The 26,385-nt window shown below is 42.1% G+C and overlaps 2 protein-coding genes across 2 annotated transcripts in view; one reads left to right on the top strand and one right to left on the bottom strand.

Moving 5' to 3' along the window:
* mfsd11 (major facilitator superfamily domain containing 11) overlaps positions 1-26,385 on the top strand; it is a 200,509-nt gene that overhangs the window by 85,151 nt on the left and 88,973 nt on the right. The window lies entirely within an intron of this gene.
* On the bottom strand, positions 117-22,766 carry ubald2 (UBA-like domain containing 2). Its single transcript, XM_028819346.2, has 3 exons — positions 22,514-22,766; positions 13,376-13,432; positions 117-998 (listed from the first exon to the last, which is right to left on the bottom strand). The coding sequence occupies exons 1-3, from the start codon at positions 22,631-22,633 to the stop codon at positions 675-677; spliced, it is 501 nt and encodes a 166-aa protein (XP_028675179.1). The 5' UTR covers positions 22,634-22,766; the 3' UTR covers positions 117-674.

Genomic DNA, 26,385 nt, shown 5'->3' with positions numbered 1-26,385 from the left:
AAATAGAAAGAAAAATATATATATATATAAAAATATTAAAGTTAAAAAGGTCGGCCGAGAGATGGCAGTAATCCCTGAAAAGTGCCGTCCGACTGCTGCAAGGTTATTTGGGTTGGTTTTGTTTTTATTGCCGCTGAAACACGTGAAGCCAAGTAGAAGACCCTGGTGGGCTCGCCTAAATGGTGTGCTTATTTCTGTGTGGTTGACAGAAGCCTGGCGCTCCATAAACTGTCCAAAAAAAAAAAATCAAAGAATTTTAGGGGGGGGGGGGGGGGTTAGAGCGCCCACCACTGCCCGAGGTAGAAGAGGAAAAAAAAACCCATAAAGCAAGCTCTTAAGAACGAACGGGGAACACAAATCCGACTCACTCGGTTGCGTCTCGGGCTCCAAGAGACCGCCTCTGCCATGAGGCCGACTTGTTTGGAGGAGGAGGAGGAAGAAGGAGGATGAAGACGAGTAAGAGGAGGCCGTGCTTGACTGGAACCAAAAAAAAAAAAAACAAGTGAAAGAGGCCAGTGTAACTTCTGCTTGTCCAGTGTTTGCAATCCAACCCATTAAGTGGTCGACTCCCAGTTTCATGATGGCCTCCAGACTGTTCAATGGGGAAAAAAAAAAAAGAAAAAGACACAAAACGGAGAAACAGCCAGGGGGCGCCGACGCTCCGTCCGCCAGTCTCATCTTTGGCCGCTGATGACTGTCACCGGTTTCTGCTGAGCGCCGCCGGACTGTGCTGCGGGGGGCCACATGGGAGTCTGGCGGTGATGCTGCGTGTGAAGGTGATGGCTGGTGGGCGACGACGGGGGGAGCCAGATGGGCTGCTGGTTGGGCGGAGACGCCGTCCAGAAGGGGCTGAAGCTGCCCGGTGGGGAGCACGCCGACGAGGCAGGAATCGGACTGTTGCTGCTGTGCATACCGTCGGAGGCGCGCAATTTGGAAAACATGGTGATGGCATCCGGGAAGTTGGGTGGCGTGGCTGGCGTGTTTCGGGGGGTGCACATCTGAAATATCAAGCAGAAAAAAAAAAAAAAAGGGTTATTAATACAAGTCTGAAATTAAAATAAAAAAAGAAGAAGCAGGAAGGGCTTCACGCAGCAGACGTCACTCTCGTTCAAACCTTGATCTTCTCTGCCTGAGGCCTTGGACCCCCGCCATCTTGCAAGCACATAACGGTAAGCCAATGAGCCGGAGGTATTTCTTGTAGTGGAAACAAACCATTATGGCTCGTGGTTGTTAGCGGGATGGCAGCAAATTGTCCGTTTTACCGAGCCGCCCAACATTCATCACCCCTCATCCCGTTTTCTTGTTCTACAACACTGAATCGCAGTGGAGCTCATTTGACTTTGTAGGTCACAGAGCAACACAAAAACACTTTGATGTCACATCTCTCTGAATTACAAATCTAAAAAAAAATAAATAAATAACAAAAACACCACAACAGATGCCACGCACTGGCCTGGCACAGCAGTGCCCGATGCTAGCTGGGTCAGGCTCCAAGGGTCTGGATTAAGCGGGTTACAGAATGACAGGCCAAAAAAAAAAAAAGTCACTACTGGTGCAGCCCACCTAACTGGCAGCGGTGCTCTGGTGTCCCGATGGTGTAGAAGCGAGGCCGAGATCCAAGTGGGGAAGCCCCTTTATCAACACATTGGCCACTGTGGCATGCCTCCATTCATAACTGGGAGGCTTCATACCCAGTGGAATACAACACTGGCGCGTTTTCTGGGGGCTGGCGCCGACTCGAGAAGGACTGCAGCTCATCTCCCGTTTCCTTTGCTTTGGCGTAACAAGACGCGGAGGCCTTTCGTTTGACTTTCGAGTATTTCCTACCCCAGCCTGTTTAAAAGGCCGCTCTCAAGCCGGACCCCTTTTACAGATTCCATTATTTTTTTTCTTTCCCTTAAGCTGTGCCACCTACTGGCACAGAACAGAAATCTCAAGTTTCGCATATGGAGCAGAAGCTGAGGAGCCCGAGGGATTTAGACAGATAGATAGATTTTAATGTTAGCGTAGTCAGCAGGATTAGATACTTTATTAATCCTCAAGGGGAAATTCACATACTCCAGCAGCAGCATACTGATAAAAAAAGAATGATAATTAAAGAGTGATGACAATGCAGGTATAACAGACAATAACTTTGTATAATGTTAACGTTTACCCCCCGGGTGGGACTGAAGAGTCGCATAGTGTGGGGAAGGAACGATCTCCTCAGTCTGTCAGTGGAGCAGGACGGTGACAGCAGTCTGTCGCTGAAGCTGCTCCTCTGTCTGGAGATGATCCTGTTCAGTGGCTGCAGTGGATTCTCCATGATTGATAGTAGCCTGCTCAGCGCCCGTCGCTCCACCACAGATGTCAAACTGTCCAGGTCCGTGCCTACAATAGAGCCTGCCTTCCTCACTAGTTTGTCCAGGCGTGAGGCGTCCCTCTTCTTTATGCTGCCTTTATTTATTTATTCTTTACGATTTCACGGTTGATTTACTTTGGTTGTTAGTGGAAATGCAGCAATCCCCCCCCCCTTTACAGCACCTAAAAAAGCATTCAGCCCCCCCTATAACGTCTTGAAGTTTTCTTGATGTATCCCACTGAATCATGGTGGGTTTCATTTGGTCGTTTTTGACGCTGACCAACAGAATAAAATACTCTTAACGTCAAAGTGAACACAGACCTCCACAGAGTGGTCTAAATTCATTCCACATAGAAAACACACAATAACAGCTCTCATTAAGTATCCCCCCCCCCCCTTTAACCTGACACCCCTGGTGCAGCCCACTGGTTTTAGAAGGCCCAGAATGAGTTCAATGGAGGTCACCTGTCTGGGGTTGTCAGTTGCACTCAACTTGTGTGAGTCGGTATGGTGGGCTAACCCTACAGAATGAAAACAGCCCAAGACAGGGGACAGAGACAAGAAAAGCTCCAGAGTCACTGAAGGTCCAAGTTCAATCGGCCATGAAGAAATGGAAAGAGTGTGGGGGCAGTGCTGGAGATCTGCAAGAGCAGGACGTCCACACACACACACACACACAAAAAAAAAAAAACGCCGATGAGTGAAGGAGGCCACCAAGAGACCTTGGAGAACTCCTGAAGGAGTGCCAAGCTACACTGGAGAGGCTGCAGGCAACAACTGTGCCAAGGGGCTTCACCAGAGCCAAAGGAGGTAGAGGTGCAGGAGCAGAACCCACTAAATGAATGTTCACGTCGCCCAAGACATGCTGGCATGGCAGCCATCTCTCGCTATCCTGCAGCGTGGTCTCTCCTATAAATTACCTACACTCAACCCGAACATGGAGACTGGCACGTACAGCAACGGCCCGGTGACACCTGCCCCTAATAAACACCGCGGGGAACAAAGCATTCCTGCTGTGGCAGTCGTACACTTCAATGTGTTTTAACAGTGTGTCGCACTCGCCCCTCTTTACAACAAGGAGTGGTCTTGTTCAAAAATAAAAAGTGTTTGGGGTTAAATGTTGCCTGGCCCACTTTTTTGAGTAATGAGGGCGGCACGGTGGTCTCACAATACCAAACTTACACATTTCAGTTAGGAACAAATTTCAAAAATGTCACGCATGAAACGTCCACTAGACAGCTACACTAGGATTTAAGCCCCCCAACCTTGATTTATTTACTTACTTATTCTATCCATTTATGTGTTCATGTATTTATTTATTTAAAGAGCTTGTGTAAAATGCCAGGGACAAATAAAGTTCTGTCTACGATGGGCCAGAGTACCACCTGCTCTGCAACTGAAGGCTGCTGGGGGCAAATAAAATGTATGAGATGGGTTTTGATTAAAGCAAAGAACTGGAAAGAACCAAAAGCCCAAATGTGTTTACAGATGTGTCCAAAATAATTGTACCCTTGCATTGTATTTAGATAGTGTACCATCTGTCCTAAAAAAGGTCTTCTGTATATCATACATGCACATCTTTGGTTTGCAGTGGAGTACGATGAGAACTTCATTCTTACTTCTTGCACACAGACAAGCAGTGTGGTGTTAGGGTTAAGGCTTTGGACTCTGAATTTGTGGATTTAAATCCCACTGCTGACACCATGTGGCCCAGAGCAAGTCACTTGCTCTGCCTGCGCGCCAATTGGAAAATCAAAAGAAATGTCACCAAACCTGCGGTGGGTTGGCACCCTGCCCGGGATTGGTTCCTGCCTTGTGCCCTGTGTTGGCTGGGATTGGCTCCAGCAGACCCCCCGTGACCCTGTGTTCGGATTCAGCGGGTTGGAAAATGGATGGATTTATGTTAATGTTGCCTGTTTTTTTGTGCTCCCCCAACCTGCCAATTACCACCAGCAATTGCCCTTCACCCTACACATCTGGAGGGTCTCCCACAGTTCCTGGCAGTTCATTTTGAATGTGCCTAGCAGTGGCGAGTTTACTTTGCCTTTTTCTTGTTTTGATTTTTTGGATTTTCTTGGCTCTGTAGTGGGACTTTGGGTAATTCCTTTATGTCTTTGTGCATAATGAAGCTTTATGTTATGTCTGAGTATTTTCAGTAAGGTTTTTGCAGTATACCCCCCTCTAGTGGCCAACTTGTGGAAGTTCCTTGATTGGGAGTTGGGCAATTTCGAACAAATAGTCCACGACAATTAGAACCCACCCTTCAGCCATTTTGTGGTGATCCTTCAGGTCTCTCAATGGTTATCAGAGGTGTCTTCCATCTTGTGATCACTGTTTTCTGTCACACTACACCAAGTGTGTTAATATAATTTAATGCACATGGCACCAAAACTAATAAAATTCTGGTACTGTACCATTCGAATAAACAGAGTTCTTTTGTTTTTTTCACTCCAATACCATGCAAACCTACACATAAACGTGGAAAAAAGAAAGAAAAGCACAGAAATGTCAGAGGAGGCAAGATAAAGACAGTAACAGCCATGCATGGTCAATGTACAGTTGACAAGACCATCTCCAAAGAGCTGGATGTTCCTATGTTGCCATTATCATCAAGACGTTTAAGGCCCATGAGACAGCAGCTGACATCCCTAGAGGAGGCCGCATGAGAAAAGTTGACCAAAGGCAAAGACTATTCAAATGGTAAACTTCACAATGGACCCAAGCTGCCCCTCAAGCTCCTGGTACAACAGTTTCGAGTCACACCATCTGTCACTGTCTGGCTGAAAATGGGCTAAATGGCTGAAGACCAGAAGAGAAACACAAATCTGCTCTGGAGTTTGCCATAATACATGTTGATAAGCTCCAGTACTTATGAGGGAGATGAAAGTAAAGTTGAGCTTTCTGGTAAATCACACCAACTCTGGGATTCACAGAAAACAAAATGAAGCCTCCAAAGAATATGGCACCATCCCTACCGTGAAACATAGAGGAGACTCAATGATATTTCGATGTTGATTTTCCTGCCTCTTTGAATATGTGCAGGGTACAGAAGACTATCAGAGCATGAGGGGGTGTAGGTCACCGGTCCTCCAACTAGATACCCACCCAAAACAGACCTCAAAAAGCACCTAAGAAAGGTCAGGTCAGGTTGAGGAGCATGCACTCGTACAGCGTACCGCCGCACCTATCATACGACGAAACACTTCAGGATCCTAGTTGGCATCAGGGCAGACACGTGGTCCAGTCCCACCCTGCTAAAATAACCATCTATCTGTCGCAGTCAGGTGTTACATGGGTGTCCCCTTGGCCTGGTCCAGTCACTCGGGTTCTCAACAATTCACCCTCGGGGAAACGCTCCACATGGCCTTAGTGTTGTAACTGACGCTCCCTCACAATGGAGATAATGTGCCTCATTCAGGACTCCGTGAGCAACACAAAGTCAAACCAGCGGGACCCAAGAAAGGAAGAGTAAAACAAAAAACAACACAACATTCTGAAGTGGTGTCCTGCGAGTCCTGATCTGAATCCCATTGAACATCAGTGGAAAGAGCCGAAAAGTCACAGCTGGGAGGAGGCGGCCATCATTCCTGAGAGAACCGAAGACGATGACCAGTCGAGAAGTGCAGAAATGTCTCTCGGGGCTTACAGAAAGCACCTGATGGCGGTTATGGTCTCCAGAGGTTATGCTATGAACAATTAGTCTTCTACTAGTACTTTTGTCCATTCCAATTTCATTTAATATAACATGTTTGTTCATTAATCAAAAGCAATGTTTCTGTTCTATTAAATGCGATATGAAGAATTGTATATGCCAAATACGTTTTGTCAGTTTCGGCTTAGTTCAATGAAAGCTGATGTGTTTTTTTGTTTGTTTTAATTAAGAGAAAGGGTATGAATATTTTCAGCCATATCTGTACCTACCTGCACTTAAACAATAATAATAATAATAAAAAAAAGAATCACCGACTGCCCTTTTTACGTTATGTACTGTTAGATTTAAAACAATCTTCAACTGTCATGTGCAACTTCGTGATGGCCACGAGGGAGGAGCCTGCCGGCTGACCACAGCTCTCTTCCCAGAAATCTCTTCAGTTTCATTATCTCTGAAGCAAGATCCTGTGATCAAGCCCTCTTCATCTGACACATTTCTTAATTTAAAAAGTGCGGGTGTGAAAGTTGCACACTTTCCTGTCTCTGTTAGTATTTATAACGATCTGCCATTTCCTTATTGTTTTACTCCTGTATGAAGAGAAAAAAAAAAAGGCTTTGGCTTTCCAAGTGCCCTTTAACCCACTAATAAGTCAGCAGCCATTGCAGCATGTACTGTAGCTCGTAAAGTCTGGTTTCCTGATAGTGTTCTTTGTAGCGTCTCCCCCCACCCTGTTTGTTTCCAGTTCCTGCGAGAAGTCACAAGACCACATGTATTTATTACCAGGCTGGCAGCAGAGGACATTCTTGCTGTGCTTCTTCCCCTCTCTCTATCTATCTAACTAACTGCCACCCCCATTCCCCTCAAAACATGGCCTGCAGCTGGCATGATGCAATTCATCACAACAAAAACAAGGCAAGACTGAGCTTGCAGCAACAACACTTCCTCATCACAGAGCCTGCCTAACCTCTCTGGCCTCCCCCACAGAGCAATGAAAGGGATGTTAAAAAAAAAAAAATGGTGTCCATCTCTCCATTTTTCTTTCTATTAGAAAAATTTATTTTTTTCTCTAACAGGCTCTCCACATACAGAATTCAAGGTGCAATACAGCACATCTCCAAAGCTCTCGGGCGAGTTGCTGCCTTTTGTCATCTTAATTAGGACTCCACAATGACACGAAGTGTGACGAAGGATCAACTGAAGAAACACCCAACTAATTCTCCAGGTGGATTTTGCGCAACCACTTTTTGCTGTGGAGCCCCTTCTCCAGCCCTTAAGCGTTTACACTATACTTCCATTCCTGTTCCGTCTCATTCCATAAATTAACAGAACAGGTTGGCTTTACATACACAAATATTTCTATGTCACCCTGGGCCAGTTATGCACTGGTGACAGACTGCGTCACTTCTGATTCCTACACAGGGACCGGCGACACATTTCATAACTTCTACTTGATGTCAAACTTGAGGAGTGCAGATGCCAATCTCATTCATGGAGGAGGTGTTTCAACACAGGACTGGAGGACTCTACTAAAATGAAAGTGCATCCCAGTAAATATTACTGTTTGGGGACTCTTCCTGCAGTGTCACACAAAATTCAGTTCAGAGTTTGTGGTTTTCATTTATACTTATGTATAGCGTTTCCATTTTTATACAGAAGAGGTGCAGTGTTGACACACCAATCCAAGTGTTCAGAATGTGGCACGTGTTACCTGTAAAGGATAAGTTTTTTTGGGGGGGGGGGGGGGCTTGGGGATGTGTTGGCTCCCCTATCTCTCTTCCTGCCTCTCAGGCTATTAAGGTCACTGGTGGCATCTTGCTTGAAATGGCTGCTCAGTAAAAAGTTTCCTTCTGTGGTGGTTGAGATTTACTGCTTGTCCAAATCACTTTCTCCGTCAGAGCAAACTGTGTATCTTTTATGTATTATAAGTTATTGTAGGTGCCATGGAGGAAGGATGGATTCTTGCTCGGTTAGGAGGCCATAATGGATGGACTGGGCATACCAGGAGCAGTTTGTTTCCCCCAAACAACATCCACAAGGTGGCATGGGAGTTGGGAGTTCAGAAACACAGCCTTGTCTTTGGGTACGCCCAGAGGGCACTGCCCTGGTTTCCACACGACCCAGAAGTGTTCCAGATGTCTCGGGCACGACGCCGGAAGCAGTTACCAGGTCGGAATTAAAAGAGAGTTCACTATGAATACACACAGGTATGAATGAAAACGATGGAGAATTACTGGCTCCATTTCATTTGTGTCTTATTGTGAAAAAGGAGCCATAAAACCCAAAAGAGTGAAGGCAGCTGTTTAAGGGTAAAGTAAGCAGTTCAGGGTAAGGCATCTTAAGTCTGGTATCTTTCAAGTTGATGTTATTTCTTCATGCACACAATATATATATGCATTTGCCACGTGAAATTGAGTTCTAAAGTTAAGCGCTTGCTATACATTATAAAAAAATACCTTCCCCTGCACTGGCACTTTACATTACAGTCTATGGGGCATGGAGGAAAAGCTTAAAAACTCAGCAATACGTGCATTTCTCGAACCAAGACAGTTGTTGAGTATTGATTAGACACACATCATAAATGAGTTTCCATACAAAAAAAAAAAAAAAAAAACACCAATAGGAGATTCAGTCATTTTAAAAGCTGGACGCCATAGCTTACCACTTAGCCTTCCTGCACAACAACCTTTCACGCCCCGGTGTGTGCTTTCCTCCCGACAGGCCAAATCACAGTAAACGTTTTATGCCACGTGGTTGAAATCAAATTTTTATTAACCATAAATTAAATTGATACAATATTAGACAATAAGAACAACTTTGTATTGTGCTAATAACAACAGAGAGAGGAAAAAAGGAAACACCAAAATTACCCACAAAACCCACCTACCCCACACCATCCCAGCCTTGAGAAGTTGCGAATTATACTTGAAGGAATAAAATAAATAAATAAATAAATAAATAAAACAAAATGGACAGTGGTAGGCCACCAGTTAGAGGAGACTGAAGCACAATGAACACCAGCAAGGGGCACCCTGACCGAACTCCTGATCAACTGAACAGAACTAAGCCATCTCTGAACTGCAGACCTGGAGGAGTTGTTATCCCACAAAGTAGAAGAGTTCCAAGAGGACTAAGTTAAGGAACGTGGTTGGGTTTGTTTCACTTTACTCCCATATTTACATGAGAATTCACAGAAATGAATAGAAAAAGTGTCCTTGGCATGAGAAAAACAGTACCAGGAATACGCAACAAAAACGAGTACTTCCAGATCCCCTTTTGTTGTCACAAAGATCCATCAGAAACACGGAAGGCACGGATCAAAACTCGACAGCTGTCTTGGCTTTTAAGCTTTTTCTCACCCTCCGTTGTAAAGTGCCAGAATGGGCAAAACTTTGTAACACAATTTCCCGTAACAAATCATATATAGAAGAAATAACTATCTATCTATCTATCTATCTATCTAACGGACTTGAAAAATCCATCCATTATCCAACCCGCTTTATCCTAACACAGGGTCACGGGGGGGTCTGCTGGAGCCAATCCCAGCCAACACAGGGCACAAGGCAGGAAACAAACCCCGGGCAGGGCGCCAGCCCACCGCAGGGCACACCCAGCACACACTAGGGACAATTTCGGATCATGAATGCACCTAACCTGCATGTCTTTGGACTGTGGAAGGAAACCCACACAGACACAGGGAGAACATGCAAACTCCATGCAGGGAGGACCCGGGAAGCGAACCCAGGTCTCCTTACTGCGAGGCAGCAGCGCTACCACTGTGCCACCGTGTCGCCCGACTTGAAAATACAGAACTAAAATGAAGCATAAAAAGGTCAGGTGATGACATCACTAAATTCAGTCGGCAAGTCTAACATGCCCGGTGACTAGAAAGCTTTAGATATGTTGTTGTTATTATTATTATTATTATAACTGACTAGGTTGTTCACAACACAACACAAATGTTCTGTACACTTTATTCTATGGAGAAATTCCAGAATTAAATTAGTGGAAGTGATCGGAAATAGGGGACGAATCAACAAATGTGCGACACATGAAACAACCCAACTCCACTCGCAGACAAACCTAATCTGCAAAAGCACTACACGTCTGAGCTTAGGTGACATCCCGTATACACGAAATATAAAAAGGTCCAGTCTAAGCTAAGCTATGCACTCGATTGCCATCCCTTACATTGTAACAGGCCGCAGATCCTTTCTGGACCCATAATAAAGAAACTAAATTTGGTTTTGAGTCGTCTGGCTGGTTGAAACAATGGCTTTTGTCTGCTTCATAATCGTGTACATTGCTTTTTAACCATGCTCACTGGACCCTTGCACCAGGTTTTAAAAATTGTCCTCCTTCAGGACAGAGGAAGACCAAAACAGAACATGCATTTTTCGAGAATAAAGCCAACGCTGTTCCTTTATGGGAGCAGCCAAGCAGTACACTGTACATTCAAAAGGCTTTCAAAACAAAATACACTCAGCAAAAAGTTCTGCCAGCCAAGGAGTCAGACAACTGATGTCATAAAACAAACTAAACCCATGGGCTGCATTAAGCAGTGTTCGACACACTAGAGAACTCTGTTGAATTTAGAATGGAGCATATTTATAAGAATAAAAAAAACCAAAAACAATAAATGGCACGAACAGCCCAGCCCCTCTCTCCTCTTTGACACTCAACGGTACACGAGACTCAATACGCTTACAAAGACTGGCTTTCATATTCAGCACAGTGCACAACTAAGACAAATCAAGTAAGACTTGCAGTCACACAACCCACGTGGCTCCTCAAGGATGCAGCGCGTCCTCGGATTGTGTAACGCACAAATGAACAGCGAGAAAGAAAACAGGCCTCAGTAGGAAATGGCCATTTACACTGGCCTGAAAAACCAAAGCCTGCCATCTGCCACATGCAGATTTTATTTAATTTGGTGGAAGACAAAATAATACAGTTTCTCAACCTTGAGATGAAGGACAAAAAGGCTCATAAGTTAGTGGGAGCAAAAACAAATTTGAAAATGGCTTTCAAATGCAAGAAGTGCACACATCCCCACCTGACACCAAACAACCCCAACAGCCACCTCTACATATCAACAACACAATTCAGGAAGGTGTGCAAAAAGGCAAAACACTAATTACAGTACATAATGACTCTCTGCCCGTGCTGAGCCCCAGCCATCTCATTTTACAAAATCTTGTCAGCACTTCGTATGTTGTTTGATTTTCAGATTTTGTTTTTCCCCCACTTTGTTTGTTTTCATCAAGAACAAGGAACTTCCTCCATGAGTAACACACACCTTTATTCTAGTGCTGAGCACACCCAGTTAAGGCAGAGGGAAAGCCTCAGGAAATGTATTTAAACAATGATGGTGCCCACCGGCGCACAAACACATTTCAGGACAATCTAGGTCACAAAGGTCATCACCCAGAGAGATCAAAATGTACACAACGCAGCAGGGTGTGAACGCAGAACTTTAAAAGCCTGTGTGTTTCGGTTAAATTCAATGCAAATGAACTTTTAACGGTGCTGGAGAAGAAAGATCATCATGGGTTGCGGGAACTTGAAACAAATCTTGAGCTCCTCATGACAAAACGAGGAAATCAAAAGAGAAAGTTTTCAACGCTCTCTCTGTCTTAATGATTAATGGGGGTTTAAACTGTTGTCCCATGGGTAAATTCTTCTTATTGCTAGTTGGAAAAAAAAAAAAAAAACACCCTAACGCAACAAAAGAACAGTGGCTGAAAATGGTAGTCAGAGGATTAACCGTCACTAAGTAGCCACCTAACAAGTGCACACTGCTTTTAACCCTTACTGGGATCGGGGTTGATTGATGCAGAGCTCTAAGTATAAACACTTTCAATAGAAAAAGGAAAGCGGATGTTGACAAAGGACAGAGTAAGAGGAGAAAGGTGAGGCAGCCATATCAGCCGAGTCCTTCTGTCTTGCGCACGCACCCTTTACTGATTTATGGCAATGGAGTGTTTCCAAAATGTCATTCACTGAAAGACAGGTGTGGTTATAAAAACAAAGGTTTTGACAATTAGGTATTTCACAATAAATATGAAAACCCCATTACATGTTGGCACACGGACCAGAATATGAACATGTTATCTTCATACTTTTAATATTAAACCAAATGAGCGCAAAATGAAATCAAACTCACTTTAATGACCAGGGGCACTAGGACTTGTCTCAGCAGCACTGACAACAGTATACAAGGAAAATTCAAAAAAAGATCAAATAGAATATGAAAAGAGAAAAAAAAATGTACAAGGTGTGCAGGTGTACTGCAGATACGGCGTTAAAACCTCAAACCTGGTTAGTCACAATAGCAATGTGGGGAAAAAAATAAATAATTTAAGCGTTCTGTTGTTTTAACTTAAACTGCTCAAACATGTGTTCCACTGGGTTCCCTGGATGAGTTAGATCAGCAATGATCTTTGCAACATGCTTCCTTACCCTGGTTTCATATAGAACCTGATGCATGGTAACTTACAGCCCATGGTCTCTTCACAGGCTCTGATGATGTGCTGCAGATCGGCCTTAACCTTGAGCCAAACCAGGTAGTTACAGAGGAGGCTAAAGTGGACTCGATAATTGCGATGTAGAACTGGACCAGTATTATTATTATTTGTATTTAACCAGCAGCCATAGCATATGCACTTCAGAACAGGCCACCATGTTTGGGCCCAGCCGGTACTTGGATGGCCAACCAACCAGGAAAAAGCATGGGTTGCTGCCAGGAGAGGTGTTTGTGCGACCAGTAGGGGGCGCCTACCTTGTGGATCCCAAGACCCCAGTGCAGTGATAGGGACACTGTGCTGTAAAAATGACACAGTCTTTCAGATGAAACGGGGTCCTGGTTATAAAAAAAATCCCTGGACATAATTCATAAAAAGTAAGGTGTATCCCAAATTCCTGGCTAAATTGCCCATCACAGCCTTGTCATTTTGGCACCCTAATCATCTCCCATCTCTAATTGGCTAAACTTTCTCTCACCCCTTCACTAGAGGTGAGCATATTGCTGCCAAAACGGTTGCCATTGAATCCTCCAGGTGGATGCCATACATTAATGGAGGTTGAAGTGGCTCCCCACTCACTGTGTAAAAGCCGTTTTGAGTACCCTGAAAAGCGCTATATAAATGTAATGAATTATTATTATTATTATTGCTGGTGGTAAAGGTATGGGAGTTTGAATTTCCTGAGCTGACACAAAAAGAACATTCTTTGATGGGCTTTCTTGATAATGCATGTGACGTTTTTGTCCCATTTAAAGTTTTGTGACAACACAGTGCCCACAAACACAAGTGACTCTTACCGTCCCAAGGAGTAAGAATATGCATTCTACAATATAAATTCAGATTATTACGGGAGAAACTTACCATTTGATGGTGATGGCTGGGCACGTTGGCTTCTTGGAAAAATGAACTTAAGGCTGTCTATTGCAAGGGAAGACAAAAAAAAAAATTGGTTAGGTTCAAAGAAGCAAAGTCTTTTGTTATTTTCAGTATTTACAGCTTGGACTCATTCTTCTCATACTCTCTGCTATCCAAATGCTGTAACAGAACAGCCCCATCCTTTTTAGTGATTTTGGATTGAATATTACAAATGACGCTTTTTTAAGTTAGATTGTTGCGTTCTTTTCTGTAAATCCAAAGAAACTGAAGAATTAACCCTTTTCACACTCGCATACATTTCTTGGTGGCGTCGACAGGTGAAATCCCTTATAGTTATCCAAAACAATGGCTGAATCGTAAAACAGGGGCTTCTGTAGTGTCTCCCTGTATTCAAATTCAAAACAAAATTGACCCTGTCCGATTTTTCTATATAGTTTTCTGATTGATGAAACAAAGAGGAGAAAATGGGTAGAAGCCATCAAAACAGACAAAAGGATCAAATTTTATTATATGCTGTGACGGTTTATACGTTTATAGCTGCAAATCTGATGTGAGCATAAAGTTTAAGGACAGCCTTAGGGTGAAAGCTGTGCTGAATTTCTTTAGCTGGAACAACTCTGGTATCCTACTGATGTGGGAAATCGGCTTTTGAGAGGGCTTCTCTTGGAGTTAATGTGCGAGAGACGGAAGTGATGGAAAACAGCACACTGGGGGCCTTCTCAGCAGAACACCCTTATGAAAACGGCACCTGCTCCTGCTAACATAACTGCAATGAGACGACATTGTTGTTTTCTGTCTAGCAATGTGAACTTCAAGTTTAAAAACACATACAACGCTGTATGTTCATGTGGTTCATGGCAGGAACTTAACCAATATGAAACAAACATGGAAAAAAATGCTAAAATAAACCTTAGCTAGGAAGCCTTGGATCATAACGTGGTTAGTTTCTAGGATTGCAATTATATTACAGTATAATAATGTCAGTCAAAACGGAGAGAGACCTGAAACTGTCACCATATTGGTATAACAGAGTTAAACTTACATTGGTAAAAATATGGAAATACTTCGACAAAAAATGTATCGCCTTTGTCCACTTTTAAAGCTTTTGTTGTGCAGGGCTTTTCAACAATACTTTCTTCATCTCAAAAATTGGATTTTTGGAAGCAGAGGTGAAATAAACAGAATGAATCACTCGCTAACTAACAGGAAGTAGGTTTACCCGGCAATGTGTCACCACCAAGTTGTGTGAAAAGGGTTAGTTCTTGTATACATGTGAAGTCTGTAAAGCAAGCCAACAATAAATAAAAGGAAATGCAAGGCAAAAATGCAGCATTTACACATAATATGAACGATAATAAACATACAATAAAATAATCAATGAAATCAAAGCAGGGAGTCCAGACCAAGGAAGAATTCTGACAATCCCAATCATCACCAATACACAAGGTGATGCAGCACATACACCGTACTGTGTATAAAAGTCTTTGGCTACCCAAGGAAATCATTTTTTTTAAATCCTCTTACATATCTATACTTATCTGCTCATGAAACAGTATGCAATATTAAAACAAACACAAATAATCCCTGGGATGATAAAAAAAAAAACCAAAGACTTATTTTGAAAATGCACCGTGTCCTTGTTACTTTTTTAGTCTCCCCCTCAAATTCAAAGCTAAAGCAATTCACCGTGGTATATTTTTTCAGGCGTCACTAGGATGCCACTAGGATACTTTGGATGCCCTTTGTTGATTTTGTTGAGGTAAGGGCTCATGGGTGGCTGATCTAAAACTGCGAGTGCTCCATGTGTAGACTTGAATGACAGGTCATTATTGTGCTGAAATAAGTTATTTTCCAGAACATTCAAACATCATTAATCAAATCCCAGACCTCAGCCATCATCACTGAATTCTGACCAGATGCCCTACATTGTTGGCTGAAATGCATCCCAGACCAAAACAAAGCGGCCGCCATGCTTCACAAATTCAGTAGGTGTGCATCAATTTACTTCTCATCAGCTCTTCTACGAACATCCAGGCCTCATTGGGAACTAACAATTTCTAAGTTGGACTCACTCCTTAAGACTTTCCAGAAGTGGTCGTCTGTCTATGCTCCGTTTTAACTGCAATATATTTTGTTTGTTGCATTTCCATAAGAATAATTTCTTAAATACAAACACACCCTACAGAGGCATTTCTTTAAAAACTTCTCTGCATGGTTGAAACGTGTACCTTTGGTGCCAAATGCTGAGCAAGCACTTGGCTTCTGTCCCTTAAGGAAGTGATGTTTAAGTAGTGCTCCTCAGACACAGACCACTTTTTGGGCCTTTACTGTGCTTTCATCTTGACCAATTTCTTCAAATATCTCTATGACAGGTTGAAAACCACACCATGAAAATCCAGTTTGGTGTGTTACTGCTATATAGCCTTGTTGTTTAAAAAATATGTGTGAGAGTGTGTTTGTGATTTTAGGTCAAAGAACAATAGCTTAGCCATGTCCACCCTAGTATTTGTGATTACCATCCAATAACTGACATTTATTTTTTAAACTGTATACTAGCACATTAAATTAATCTGAATCATGTTTGCTCTTGGTGGGATTTTCCACATACAAGCAACCACTGAGGTGTCTCAAGGAGAGTTTTGGGAACCAAGCATGTAATGCCTAATCATTTCAAAGATATCAATTTGTCTTTGAAAAAAACAATAAATCTGTGTTACTTTTCATCAATGTAGATTTTTGCTTATTAGTTATTTAGTGTTTTGATGAGCATATAATTCCTTACTGCCCAGCATTCTAGCTTGAAAAAGATCTTTGTATATTTTAAGACTTTTGCATAGTACTGTGTGCATGATGGCTTGTTATTCTGTTCACTTGAGTTGCAAGGTACTGGCATTCCTACAAATCAGGTTAGAGTTCAAAAATGGCCACCTTTGTATGAAATGCACATTTTCTTAGCAATCTGTCACCAGGAATAACCTTCAAAAAAACCAACAGACTGACATATTTCTTGAGAAAGCCGTTACATTTTGACCATTACTGAATCCAAAACTGAACTTTAGGAATGCCAGTACCTTACAAACATAAGTGAACAGAACAGATTTCAGCTCTGCTAATGGAATTATAAAACTTCTCTATTAACCAGCTAGCATTAACAATGATTAATTAAGGATAAGCTAAGGGAGCTGACCATTTAAATGCTGAAGGAATAGCTGTGGAAAATGGGGCTTTGCACTCCTATGTAAAACTATATTATATATAAAATCCAACGTCTGTCTGTTTGCTTTTCATTCGAGAACTACTTAATGGATTTAGATTGTTTTTTATATATATATATATATATATATATATAATTTGCTTGAACATTCCAGTTGATTTTGCGACTTTGCTCATTGCGCTAAGTATTATAGTTCACTTGCAGTATCAATTTCTTTGTGCAAATCCGAGAGACACGCAGCAGGCCGAGGGGAGGGAGGTGGGGACCTCCTCACTCACGCACCAGCCTCGAGGCGTGTACCTTACCTTCGCTTAGCTAGCAAACGAGAGATCTACTTAATGGATTTAGATCAGGCTTTTTTCTAGAATTTGCTTGAACATTCCGTTTGATTTTGCAACTTCTTTTAACACACTAAGAATCATAGTTCACTTGCAGGGGCGATATATTCAGACAGAGGCTGCGTGCCGAGGGGAGGAGGAAGCGTGACGTCAGGAGTAGGGAGCCGGGTGAGGACCTCCTCAATGTCCTGTTTTAGTACTACGTGGGCAGGACAGATAGTAATAAATAAATCAGTCAAACAGCCATAGCCATTAGAAACACTAGTTAATATCTTGGCTATATTTTTAACTCACTTTAACGGTACTTTGATTAAAAAAGGTTATCGATTTGTACTAAAAACATGAACATTTCTAAATGTGTCCAGACTTTTGACAGGTATTATTACATATATACAATAGAACCCTGATTATCTGCAACCCAGTTAACCAAGGTTCTACACTATCCAAGGCCAACTGGTAAGTGTATTTTATTACAATTCATAAAACCTCTGCTGTGAATACTGTACCAAGCACATAAATACAATACTAATTCAAAATGAGTGCAGCCCTTCATTTTATCTAAGTTTTCAGTTATCCAAGGTAGCATCGGTCCACATTACCTCTGATAATCTGGGTTTTACTATATACACACACACACACACACACACACACACACACACACAAAGATTGAAAGTTTAGTCCTATCCTTTGACCCATAATGCTAAGCAGCCATTTAACCAACCCACCTCCTCGCTTGTTAACTTACCCGTCTCCTTGCTTGTAAAAAACCTGCACTACAGCTTTGCCTTTGTAAAACACCTTGAATGGTCTCATAAAAAGGCATTATAAAAGGCATAATATTAAGGATGTTGATTGTTAGGTCTTTTAACTTGTGTCCTGCCTTGCACCTAATGCTTGCTGGGATAGGCTCCAGGTTCGCTGCAACACTGTTCAGGATAAGCAGGTTTGAAGAAACGGGGGCACGTTTTACATTCATCTGCATGGATATTTAGGTTTAATGCCACATCTTAGCCTTCCATTGATTACTGGTTCACATCAAGTTTATTGTCAGGTGTGCAGAGTGCAGTAAGATTCTTACTTGCATGTCTCCTCAGAACCAATGACAAAAAATATAATTTCCCCAAAAAACAAAAACTGCATATGTACAATCCAACATTTCACAAGCGTAAATGTTTTTTTAATTTTTACGTGCAATGCATTTAATAAGTGCTTACTGCTATATTTACTTGTAGCAAGTTTATGTTTGATGGTTGTGTTCTTTGTGATGTGTTTTTAATGTTATGTCATGGTCTCTCTGTAAAACCTGACAATCCAGATTTCCCTCTTGGGACATTAAAATGGAACTGAGCATATACACAGTCACAATTTGGTTTTAATACTATCTGTCCACGAGGTATAACCAGAGCCTAGTATAACTGTGTCTCTCTTTCGAGTGATCTATCAATGCCCCACCACATAGGGCTATCCCAGCAAACATTAACCTCGTTACGCTACGGCTGGTCATTCCAAATAGGATATGTGGCGGTGTAAAAACGAAAGAAAAACCTATAGATCATAGTGGGCTTTCCTACAACAACCATATATCCATTTTCTAACACCGCTCATGTTTATCCCAGCAAGTATCCGGCGCAATGCAGTAACATTTCCTGGACAGGACGCCAGCCTATAGCTGGGTAAACTCACAGAAGGCAAATGAAACAAAACGGGTTGGTCGGTATGTATGCCTAAAGGATGTTAAAGGCGACCGAAATCTTGCTTCTGCTACTCTCAAGTCACGGTTCTGTGCCTCCGGCATCTTACCATGCAATCCTTCACCAGACTCCGAGCCGAGATTTGTCGGTACTCTGCGCTTGCGCTGGTTAAACCAGTCGGCTCAAACTCTCGCACTCATTATTAGGCGCAGCCAGGCAAGGTGTAGACACGCCCTTCATGCTGTGACGCAAGTTTCGAACACGTGCAGGACACATGCGCAGTAGCGGACGCTATCCGAAACAAAAGACGTGTTTGTGCCAGGAGCTCGGGCTCAGAAAAACAGGAAAAGTGAACGTTAGGTTCGCATGATAAAATACAAAGAAAGATGGACGCCTGCAAATCGGCCGAGAATTTAAAGTGCTGACAAGGTTGATGAAAATGCAAGCGCGACATAACCTAATGAAACGAGGAGATTGATCTTGACACCCTCGAAGCTCGGTTGGAAAAAAAGCGTCAGCAGACCTGCCGTGTGGTAAAACGGAGCTGCCATGGGGAAACCACCCCCGAATACATCGTCCTGTCAGTTTAAATTAGCCGGAATGTGTGTCTTTGGCGGTCGTTTGTACTTTTCGTAGTAACTTCTTTCTTCAGTAAGTCGTGATATCTGCATATTCAGTTATTGTGAAAGAACCCAATGTTCCCATCTATAACAAAACTCAAGTCACACTTCCTTCTTTACGCTCAGTGCTCACCACAACAGAAACTGACAAAAAATGAAAGGACAAGGTATTGCCCAATTGTCAAGGTTACCGCTAAAGGAAACCTTAACAGAAAAAAGGCACAAGGACAAAAAATGTGCCACCCAGCACTTTAAGAGCAGCTCTCACTTCTTATTTTCACAGATGATAAATTTTCCCTGCAATACTATCACGGGCTTAGCATCTTGTGATTTGAAGCGTAGTATAGTGTTACTAAAAAAAGGTTCACAAGTACAACGCAACAGTGACTTTTTTAGCAGCTTCAATAAAATAGTGTGTAACATTTAACCATTTTGGTCAAAATTTGCAGCACAATGGGCTATTGAAAATTTAAAACATGACAACGTCTTCAGAAAAGAACATTTTCTCATATCTAGAATGTACTGTTTGTAAGGAATAAGTTAAAAAACGCATTTGTCACTTCCAGAACTGCTTCCACCCTTATGTTTAATGTTACAGTGACAAGGCTGTTCTCCCCGTGTCTCTGTAATCTAAAAATAAGGTTAAGAAAATGGACAGATGAATGTCAGTCATCAAATGACTGTGTGGGACTGGCGTCGTATCCAGGTTGACCCCTGACTGAGATGGTCCTAAGTTACCAATGACCCTGTAATGTGATAAGGAGTGTCAGAATATGGATGATGGATGAAATAAACAAATTGAAAACAATTTGTGTCCTACCCAGAGTTGAGTCTCTCCCTTGGTAGCAATTGAATGGATATGTAAATGAATCGAATTAAGCAAAGGCAATGGAATAGAATGGAATAGTCATAGAATGAGGTTGGGGCAGGAACAGAGATTTAAAACCCAGTGCTTTAGCCACTAGCCATGCTGTTTGCAATACTATTTAGATCAAAATTTAAACATGTTTTTTTATATATTTTTATGCATTCTTCTTTGACTTTTAACAATGTGAGAACATTGCAGTGTGCTGCTTTCTTTTAAAACTGCAATTCTGTATTTGTGTGAACAAAGAAAAGTGTTCAAAATATAGCATGAAAGACAGTAAGGAATGCATCAGTGGTATGTGACAAACATGTCGGACTATGTATGGGTCAGCATTTCTATAGGACAAGACCACCTGTGATCTTCAAGGATCAAGGGGTTATCTAGTTTTAATTTGGAACCGTTCATTACTTGATTAAAGACTTGTATGGGGAGCCTGCCTTTTATCATAATCATTTTAATTGCTTAGTGATTAGATAAACATATAATATTAATACCATTACTTTTACTCTGTGACACACCAACAGTCAGGATTTTCAGGCAGCAAATTATTCAGCAGATGTGTGAGGAGAAACACATCTGGAGCGCCTTTATAGTGCCTCACTGGGACTGCCCAATCAAAGGGTTACTTTCTTTTTTGTCACTGTGGTGTATTTTAGAGTGGTGTTTGTTGTTTCTCATAAAAAAATATTACTTATTTATTGAGAGCTTCAGTTAAAAGGCAAATTCTACCCTGGGGACAAATAAAGTTCTAACTATTCATCTAAATCAACTTGCCATTACAGGGACACAAACATCCAATTTTTAAAAAGTACATAAAACAGACTCATGGCTTTACTGCCACTTAACCAATTTACAGCATTTTGTTTGTAAATATGGAAGCCTTGTGCCCGATGCTTGCTGAGCCAGGCTCCAGCTTCCCTGTGACCTTGCTCTGGATACGCAGGTTAGGAAAATGGAGGGATGGATGGATACATCTATCAACTGGTTGTTGTGCTTGAGGAAAGAAATTAATTGTGCTTGAAGAAAGAAGCTTGCATATCGTAATCTTTTTAGTTGGCCAAAAAAAGATGTCATTTTGCTTGACTTCTCATTGTACAAATAAGCCAAATACATTCCAGAATATTCTCACCTTGGAACTTTGCGTTATTAGCAAAGAGCAGGCCACTCACAAGAGCTCCTCATCAGTCTACTAATCTATCAAAGTTGTAGTATTTCATATATTCAGTCATGGGATGGATTGGTGTCCCGTCCAGTGCCAACAGGCTTCACCTTCCCTGTGACCCTGCTCTGGATAATGGATGGACAGATGAATTTATAAACTGGCTGTTGTGCTTTTTAAATACATAAGCTAAAAACATTCCAGAAGATTCTTGCCTTATCATGTACAGTAATTTCAAACCCGCCTATTCCGGACCAAGGTTGCCTTGAAGAGAGACATTGAAACAGCTCAGCTATTAATTATCAAATGAGCCAAATGGACTGAATGGTCTCCAATTGTTTGACAAATTTCTTATGTTCTAATGAAACTTTGTATTCTAGTTAAGGGGAGGCCTCTCACAAGAACTCCATGTCAGTCTCTTAATCCTTTTATAATTGGTAGTTCATATAGCGCCTTTCATTGCAATGTAACCATAAAAGAAGTCTGTTCGTTTGTATCATCCACTACCAAACAAATGATAGCCAGAGCCAACGCTCTTTTCCACAAGTTCTCTTGCTGAAAATATTTACAATATATGTAATATGGGGGGGTGGATTACTAATCAGGCACGCCCCTGACCAGTCAGGCTACAGAATTCAAGATTATTACCATTGCGAGGTCGCCGACTTCGGTCTTTCTTACCAAGTTACAGTTACAAAATCCGGTTTTGTAGAAATGAAGTTGACTTGAGAGTATCAGGTATCAACACCACCACCCCTCCGCCCCCCCCCCCAATCATAATGTGTAAAGAATTTCAAACCCCGAAGAACACTAGTAGCCAAATACAGGAAGCCATGCCATGTACACAGTCGGAAGTGTAGCGCCATGCAAGGAGCCAACCACGCTCAGGAACTTAGAAGTATACAGACCAACATTTCTTCAACGCAACTTATCGAATAAAACATTAAATTTAATTTAATTAAAAGTGACCTCCATACTCTAGCACTACCCAGTTTAATCCCGACTTGTATGTGTCCAGCACCTATCACGGAGTATTCTAGAAGAACGAAACACGGCCAGTTGTGTAACAAATTATTGAGTAGTGCAAGCGCTATATATATATTATATACATACATACATACATAAGGTGATGTGGGGGCACAGGCAGCAACTGCTTCTCATATCCGGTATCTGACACCCCCCGCGCAACATAACATATCATATCATAACATAACATAACATAACATACAGTACCTCGAACTGCCAGTGGGCCGCCTGTAAGAGCTGTTTCGCCTGGTCCGCCGCGCACCCGGCCGTCAACACGAACTGATTAATCATCACTTGATGCCGTAGCTCATCCATATTCACCGACATAATCGCAGTGTGGTGGAAACCTCGATTAAATAATATACACGATGGCTCGCAAAGCAGCGAGGGTAGCGCCGCCACTTCGTCCAGATTCACGGCCAGAACAAAAATATTTGTCAGCGTCACCACCAACAACACAGCCAGCTGTAGCCTCTGATTGGCTACAAACCGACAGGGGAGCGTTACATTAGCCTCGATTCCAGAGCGAACATTGGCTTCCTGTGGAACTCAAATGTTGAAACCCTCTTCTGCAATTGGATGCCTGCATGTCCTGCTATTGGAGCCGAGCAATTTGAAGTGCACTGATTACTCAGCGATTGGTTGAAATCTTTTTTCCCCGCCTTCCCCTGCCATCATTTGTCAAAATGGTTTGTTTGTAGCCAGATTTCCACGCTTGGATTGGGCAATCCGGGTTCTCTTGTCACGAGATATTTTTCTATTGGCCACTTTCTATTATTTACATTGCTGGTCTGAAGGTGGTGCGTTTTGATTGGTACAGTCGTATTGTTTTCTTCACATTTTTAAGTGAAACGAGGGCTAGTGGGCGGGGTTACGACTACGACTGGGAACCATTCATATTTTCTGCATGAAGGGCGGGTGCCGCTGCATATGTCAACAATGGCGTAAGAGACAAACCCGGATTAAAAAAATATATATTGATATATACTTGGGGCCCACTTCCGGCGTACTACACGCGACATAGATACAGTATCTCAGTGCGTGGTGTCTACGGCTTTACTAGAGCCGAAAACGAAGCATAAGTCCGGAAGCATTTAGTCTTGTCGACTTTGGGCGGACTCCTGAACATGCGTTCCCAAAGCCCGACACCGCGTTTGGTATGAACTATTAAATACATGAGATGTCCTGTTTAATGACCTTGTAGTTGCATGGCATACCGAATGGTAGAAAGAGGTGTTAATGTTACGCTCACCTCCATATTGTCATTTTGTGCAGCAGGAAGGTTGGGGTGCTGTAGTTTGAGACTGTAGAACAGATTATAGGGTGGTCCAGATCTAATTATGCAATTTTCATTAAGCTATAACTTAAATTTATTCCATAGAGAATTCACAGCACCTGCCCTGCACATAGAGATTTCACTTAAAATTCTTTTTGTTGCCGATAGATGGCAGCACCTGCCCTGCATTCCAAAATGGCGGGGAGACGGCTGTCATTCGAACAGTTGCATAATTAGATCTGGACCACCCTGTATATAAAGTGCTAAAGTTTAAATATTAAGGGACTGATTTATTGTTATTATTTAAGCCTAAATACGATAATGATCATTAATCGGAGAAGTCAGATGTGTGTACTTGTAAGGGATGTTCAGAGGTAATGAAACGGCTTGTATCGTGTCTTGGTGCACTATAGATACCCAGGCACTTCCAATGGAAATGGTAATTGACATTTCACAAACAGTAGGTACAGTCTCTCCTACTACTATTTCATGATTCTACAGTCCATATGGTGGAATCCTTCAAATTCTTGGTCCCAATTATCACAAACACTCTGATCTGGCACATTAACACAACCTCCCATACTAACAAGGCTCAGCAGGGGTTATACTTTTTTGCCAATGAAAGCAATTAAATAATTTTCACCCCGTCGTAGTGCAGTTTTACAAAGCCATAATTTTGTAGTAGTAGGGTGTTGTACTGTGTTAGTCATTATGGATGCAATGAGAAATCAAGCAAAATGAAACCTTTTATTGGCTGAAAAAAAAGATTGCAATATGCAAGCTTTCAAGGCAGTTCAGGATTACATCTTGCCTGTAGAAGGGGTCTGAGTTTCCTCAAAAGCTTGCATATTGCAAAATTTAGTTAGCCAATGAAAGGTGTCATTTTGCTTGACTTCTCATTAAAGCCATAATTGAAAGTGTGATCACATTCTGCATTGGTGTCTGGTCTGGTTCAGCAACAGTCTACCGCAGAAATAAATAGCAGTGCATTGTGTGGTCTGGAGATACAATCATTGGCTGTGCTCTTCCATCTGTGGTAGACCTTTTTGCATGCAGTGCCACTAATCATGTCAAAAGGATCACCGCTGACTCATCCCACCAGGGTCATCACCTGTTGTTAAAACTCCCCTCTGGTAAACACTTTTAGGTCATTTAAAAGTAAAACTAGCAGACATCTAAAAAGTTTCTTTCTCTGAGCCATAGCTCTTACAAGTCAGTAATTGTTTGTAATATGTTATTCTTGTTCTGATTTATGTAAAATTCTACAAAGAACTTTGGACATCTACTTGGATGCAACATTATTGTCTTACAGGCAAAGTACAAACACAATTTTTAGAGGCAAACAAAATGTGCTATTGCATTGTAAATTTACCATACCATTTTCTAAACCCACTTAATCCTGAGCAGGGTTGTAGGGTGTTGGAGCCCATCCCTGCGAATACAAGGCAGGAACACTCCTCTGGGCAGGGCCCTGTCCAACATAAGGGAACATGGAGCTGAATTTATAATTTTAGAAAACATTCTAATTGCAAAACCTGTTGAAAAAAAGAAAAGAATGTTTATTCCCATTAACCTCCTTGGTGTTAAACCTGTCTCAGGCTTGGAACTCTATGTGAATACGGTGAAGCCCAAGTCAGACTCAGGCTGGCCTTTAATAATCTGCTTTACAGGGTTATGCCCGACTAACTCTCAGGACAGCATTCTGCTGCCATCTAGTGGGTGAAATAACATCATGCTGCACAAAATCATGAATACAGTAATCCCTCCTCCATCGCGGGGGTTGCGTTCCAGAGCCACCCGTGAAATAAGAAAATCCGCGAAGTAGAAACCATATGTTTATATGGTTATTTTTATATTGTCATGCTTGAGTCACAGATTTGCGCAGAAACACAGGAGGTTGTAGAGAGACAGGAACGTTATCCAAACACTGCAAACAAACATTTGTCTCTTTTTCAAAAGTTTAAACTGTGCTCCATGACAAGACAGAGATGACAGTTCTGTCTCACAATTAAAAGAATGCAAACATATCTTCCTCCTCTTCAAAGGAGTGCATGTCAGGAGCACAGAATGTCACATAGACAGAGAAAACAATCTCTAGCAAACAAATCAATAGGGTTGTTTGGCTTAAGTATGCGAAGCACCGCGGTACAAAGCTGTTGAAGGCGGCAGCTCACACCCCCTCCGTCAGGAGCAGGGGGAGAGAGAGAGAGAGAGAGAGATAGAGAGAGACAGAGTTTGTTTTTCAGTCAAAAATCAATACGTGCCCTTCGAGCTTTTGTGCAGCATGTTGTTTCAGGAAGCAGCTGCACAAAAGATAGCAACGTGAAGATAATCTTTCAGCATTTTTAGACGAGCGTCCGTATCGTCTAGGTGTGCGAACAGCCCCCCTGCTCAATCCCCATACGTCAGGATCAGAGAAAGTCAGCGCAAGAGAAAGAGAAAAGTAAGCAATCTAGCTTCTCAGCTATCTGCCAATAGCGTCCCTTGTATGAAATCAACTGGGCAAACCAACTGAGGAAGCATGTACCAGAAATTAAAAGACCCATTGTCCGCAGAAATCTGCGAACCAGCAAAAAATCCGCGATATATATTTAAATATGCTTACATATAAAATCCGCGATGGAGTGAAGCCGCGAAAGGCGAAGTGCGATATAGCGAGGGATCACTGTATTTCTTTGTGGTAATTCATGAATATTTATGAGTGGGACAGAGCCTTCACCCAAAAACACAGTGGCAAACTAAAAACTGTAAAGCCAGTTTTAGAACAAACAAGAAATCGAATCATTGCTTGAATTGAGTGATA

Source organism: Erpetoichthys calabaricus, chromosome 14, assembly GCF_900747795.2.
Source record: "Erpetoichthys calabaricus chromosome 14, fErpCal1.3, whole genome shotgun sequence".
Taxonomy (NCBI): Eukaryota; Metazoa; Chordata; class Cladistia; order Polypteriformes; family Polypteridae; genus Erpetoichthys; species Erpetoichthys calabaricus.
Note: the sequence above shows the minus strand (reverse complement) of the source record. Positions and strands in the feature narration are given on the sequence as shown.